General features: G+C 36.9%; 1 protein-coding gene across 3 annotated transcripts; it reads right to left on the bottom strand.

The window, feature by feature from the left end:
- Positions 1–835: 835 nt before the first annotated feature.
- On the bottom strand, positions 836–4,736 carry LOC115710009 (G-type lectin S-receptor-like serine/threonine-protein kinase SD3-1). 3 transcript variants are annotated; one of them, XM_030638302.2, is made up of 3 exons: positions 4,218–4,736; positions 3,620–3,715; positions 836–3,391 (listed from the first exon to the last, which is right to left on the bottom strand). In XM_030638302.2, the coding sequence occupies exon 3, from the start codon at positions 3,387–3,389 to the stop codon at positions 1,074–1,076; it is 2,316 nt and encodes a 771-aa protein (XP_030494162.2). In that variant the 5' UTR covers positions 3,390–3,391; positions 3,620–3,715; positions 4,218–4,736; the 3' UTR covers positions 836–1,073. The 3 variants fall into 3 exon arrangements, with proteins under 3 accessions (XP_030494162.2, XP_030494160.2, XP_060967583.1); XM_030638300.2 differs by having other exon boundaries at positions 836–3,402; XM_061111600.1 differs by having other exon boundaries at positions 3,620–4,736.
- Between the last annotated feature and the right edge of the window lie 203 nt (positions 4,737–4,939).

The raw sequence follows: 4,939 nt of genomic DNA on the forward strand, positions 1-4,939 counted from the left end.
GCGGCTTCGACGGTATCGGCACTTTGGCTTCGACGACTTGCTGATTTATGAGATTTGGGGTGGTGTTGATAGAATTAACGGTGATTTGCAGACTGCCGTTGGATTTGACAGGAGAGATTTGAGTGATTGAAACTCACATTGCAATGATTTGGGGACAGATCGGAGAGCTAAGCTCCGACAACTTCGGCATGATTGCAACGGAGCTCTATTTCGTTTTCTTCTTTTTTCTTCAGGATAGGCGATGATTTTGAGGGCGGGTGGATCGACCGGCGCAGCTCCGAAATCGGCGTTAATGGAGGTTTTCTCCGGCCTCTGTTTCGTTTACTTTTTCTGGTTGAGTATAAGATATACGTTGAACGTTGAAGGTTAAAGGTAGAGATGAAAGCCTAAATACGTATTTTTGCAAAATAAAATCTAATTGTGGTTAGTTCTTAATATAAACGTATTTTTGCAAAAAAAATTTATTAAAAATGCAATAGTAAAAAGAGCCCATATTATTTTGGGGCGATAAAAAAAGTATAATCATTATTTTTACAATTATTTTAAAGTTTTATTATCAAATTTTAGGATTGACGAAAAATTTTATTATTTGGAAGATCCATTTCCTTCCTATTAGTGTTGGTTGCAATTTTTTTTTCTTTTGAATAATCAAACTTACAATTTTACTAATGTAAGGATGTTTTTTTATATAATGATTCAAAACTATTGTAATAGTATATAATCCAAAGAAGTTATAAAATGCTCATTGCTCTACTACATGGGGAAGTTTATAAACTTTTAAAATACAACACGAAAAAGCCAAATTACAATTTGATGAGAATGTAGATGAAAGTAATTTTCAACAAGCTAAACTGAAGAGTTAAATTAAGGAGCATCTCCAAATCCAAATACAAGATCTTGCTCTTAACAATAATAACTACACATTTTGATGATGGGATTAGAATGAAAAATATTTGGCAACAACAAACAACCATATGAGCCAAATTGTCATCCTATAGTTAGTTTCCTAATATTCACAGCTTGCAAATGACACCAAAAAAAAAATATACTAACAAAAATTGAAAAAGAATACTTCAAAACCGGCCGGAATCTAGTTCTGAGCCTGCATCCGACGACTCTTCTTCTTCTTCTCGTTGCCTCTGAGAAGTGAAAGGCGGGGGTGGTGGATCAACACTTAGTACTCCTTCCAACACCTTCACCACTTCCCTCATCGAAGGCCTCATTCGTTCATCCATTTGCACACACCAAAACGCAATTCTCAACACTCGGTCCAGCATTTCTGAATCAACCCCGCCATTGATCCTTTTGTCTACTACGTTTAAACCATTTCCTTCGATCCATTCCTTGTAAGCCCAGTGAGAAACTTCGCCATCTTCTTTACACCCGCTTATCAATGTTAATACCATTTTCCCGAAATCTTCTACATCCATCTCAGCAGAAAAGCCCGAGCTTGACATTTCGCTGGCTACATTGTGAAGCCCGAATTCACTCACCTTGGCTTCTAACTTCTCATCCAACACTACATTTTCGCATTTCAAATTTCCATGACTTACAAACTCCCTGCAACCTGTGTGCAAATAAGAAAGAGCCCTTGCCACACTCATACATATCTCAATTCTCTTTCCCCAAGTTAGCTTCTTACAAAGTTTAGAATCTTCAATATATTTACTCAAAGAACCATTCTCAGCGTATTCGTAGATCAAAAATCTGTGGTTTAACTCACAACAATAGCCTTTTAGCTTCACAAGGTTCTTATGATGAATGCTTCCTATCTTCGAAACAGCAACTCGGTATTTCCTTTCTTCGGTGGTTGTTGCTTTTACGTCTTTGACAGCAACTGGTTGCTTGTTCGGGAGCAATCCTTTGAACATTGTAGGACCAATTCGCTGCTCAAAGTTTTTAGTAAGATCCTTGATTTCTGAGAAGGATAATACAGTCAAACCATTCGAGTTCGGGCCTTTGTATCCTAAAACAGCTTTCTTCATTGCTCTTCTTCTTTTATATACAATGAAAACAATTGCCAACTGAACCACCACAAATAAAACCGATGTTCCAGAGACCGCTCCAGCTACACAAGTGACACAAAATTTAGAGCCTTTTTGTGGAGTTTCTTCGGAGGAGGTGGTTGCCACAATACTGGGATCAACAGCAATTGGATCCGAACACAACTTGGCAAATGATACTGAACTCAGTGATGGATCAGAGTAGCCACTAACGTATGGAGTTTTCTTTATGAAGCACCGAGCAGTTCCATCGTTCATGAAGGTTGCAGCTGTACAAAGTGGATCCTTTAGGCATAAGCTTTCACATTGGTGTGAACTAATGCCCGAAACTAAATCATCATTTTGGTACATTCCGTACAAAAAAGTGTGCTTGTAATTGAGCAAGTTCAAACCAGATCTGCACTTCTGTCGACCTGGAATTGTACACCTCGGGATGGACTCGTTTGAAAGCTTAAATGGGCATTTACAAGTTTGGGAACCTGTTTCTGTATAGACACAGATGCCATTGTAACCACAAGTGGCGAAAACATTGCATTGATTCTCAACAGCTTGCCAGACATGTCTCCATGTTTGTGAAGCTTCTTCCCATGAGTAAAGCCTCAGATTACCATCAACATCAAGCCTGAGATAACGATAATGAACTGTATCATTATGATCTTCTCCAAAAACCGACCAAATGGTATCCCGCCTCTGGTCTTGGATTTGTAGGGTCCCATCAGATGTGAGCAAAGCTGTGAAATTTAAACCGATCGGACTACTACTAGTCCAATAGGTGAAATGACTATCCCACCTTAGTTGCAACTGACCCGAAGCATTCATGAAAAGCGAGTAGTAACTCGACATATGATTCTTACTCGCAGCTCGAAGTGTATGCAAAGCAGAAAAGTATTGTCCTGGAAGAAGTGTATCAGCAGGAAAATCAAAACTTTGCCAAGCTATATCTTCATTATCAGTCAATAGAACAAAATTGCCATTGTCATAAAGAGCAGCCGAAGCAATAGGAAGCTGACTTGTTTTGCTGTTCCATACATTAACACCCTTCAAAGAATCAAACAAATTCATTTCTCCATCCATGGTAAGACTGAAGTAAGAACTATTACCAACCATGATATCAGCTCCCACAACCCAAACAACAGCTTGTTTCTCAACTGGAATTGATTTCGAATTGAAACGAATCCCGACCCTGAACAAATTCGGATGCTCCGTCCCATTAAAGAATCCAAATGAAAAGTCACCATTAGGGGAAACCCAAAACTTATTGTCAGACACAGAAAGTTTTGAACCCAAAGGAATCTTTGAAACAACAGGTTGCAGCCAAAACCCAGCAGAGAGACACAGGAGGAAGGAAAAGGACCATTTAAACAGATACCCATTTGGTTCAAACATAACTGAATAAGCCCTAAAAGGAAAAACAACTAAAGATTAGTATAATGAGACACTGTTCTGAACTTGGAACTATATGTGAAATTAGACAAGTCTCAACATTTTTCAACACAAGCATATTGAGCAAAACTAAAGGTACTAAAACTTCTTGTTCTACATACAAGAAAAGAAGATAACACATATATATATATATATTTATATATATATGAAACTGAGTATAAAGAAATTAATACCTGACAAAGGGAGAGTCAAACTCCAGGGATTTGTTGAAGAAGCCTGTGTAGCATGCCACCAAGACCATATCAAAACTATCTCGTGCTTAATATTATCTGGGCCCATTACAACAAAATTAACGAGTAAAAATGAGAACTTTGAATGTGAATAAAACGGTAGGCTGCCTAAGACCTACTAATTCGATAGAAAAACTGGGTGGACATGAATGAGCTGTAAAGTGAGGAAATTTTAGATTTTTTTTTTTTCTATGATTTATCCAAGGATGACTGATGAGGAAAGTGGGTGTTGAATGAAACTTGAAAAGAAAAAATATTAAAGAAAAAAAAAATGGGACCCAAAACTCAAGCCAATTGAGTCATAGTTTGGCAATGCAATCACTTTCAGGATCAAAAAGTTGAAAAACATGTACAATGATAAGGAAAACACAGGAAATTTTAGAAAAATACAAACTTTTAAACCCCAAATATAATAAGATAAAGAACCCAGTTATGGTATAAGCTTCACCAATAGATGCTAAACCCAGAATTTACTCGCAAAAATATAAAGAAGCAAGAGAGAGAGAGAGAGAGAGAGAGAGAGAGAGAGAGAGATCAGTACCAAAATTAAGTCTTCATATGAAAAGCTTAGAAGGGTAGATTTCGTTTTCTCCGTTTTTCTCTTCCTGAGCAACATTTTCCCGAGAAACAAACAGAGAAGTAAAAAAGCGAAGTAACTGAAACTCACTTCATAACTGACAATGGAGTTCCTTTCTGGTTAGATTACTGGTCCTGAACCCCCAAAGAAACAAACTTTGAGTTAAGCAACTGAGAAAAATGAGAGCTTGAGTACAAAACAACAGAGTATGAGATTCAAACGCTAGAGAATATACCATAAATCGGTAAGAAAGAGAGAAAGGGAAATGAAGTGAAAAGGGAAAGAGAATATGAAAGAAGAAGAAAATGTGGAGTCATAGAGTTTGAAGGGAGAAAAGGGTTGCCGGAATTGGATTCCGAGAAGGGTTCAGGCTGAAGAGATTCAGAGAATGAATGGCAGTGTGTGAAAGCAAAGCTCTCAGAGAGAAGAAGAGAAGTAGTGGTCAGTGACCATAATTTTTTTTTTCTTTTTTATTATTATTATTATTATTATTTTCTTTTTTGGGGTTGTGTTTTAACAATTGCATTTATTTATTTTTATTTTTGGTTTTTTTTTATAATAAATAATTAGATTAAAAAGGGAGAAAAGAATAGTTGGTACGGTTTGTGAAATTCAAAGTCAAATATATTAGGGAAGGAAGAATCCAAGAAGAATGTGACAACTCCTATTATGTAGGTACCATTTCT

Source organism: Cannabis sativa, chromosome 3, assembly GCF_029168945.1.
Source record: "Cannabis sativa cultivar Pink pepper isolate KNU-18-1 chromosome 3, ASM2916894v1, whole genome shotgun sequence".
NCBI lineage: Eukaryota > Viridiplantae > Streptophyta > Magnoliopsida > Rosales > Cannabaceae > Cannabis > Cannabis sativa.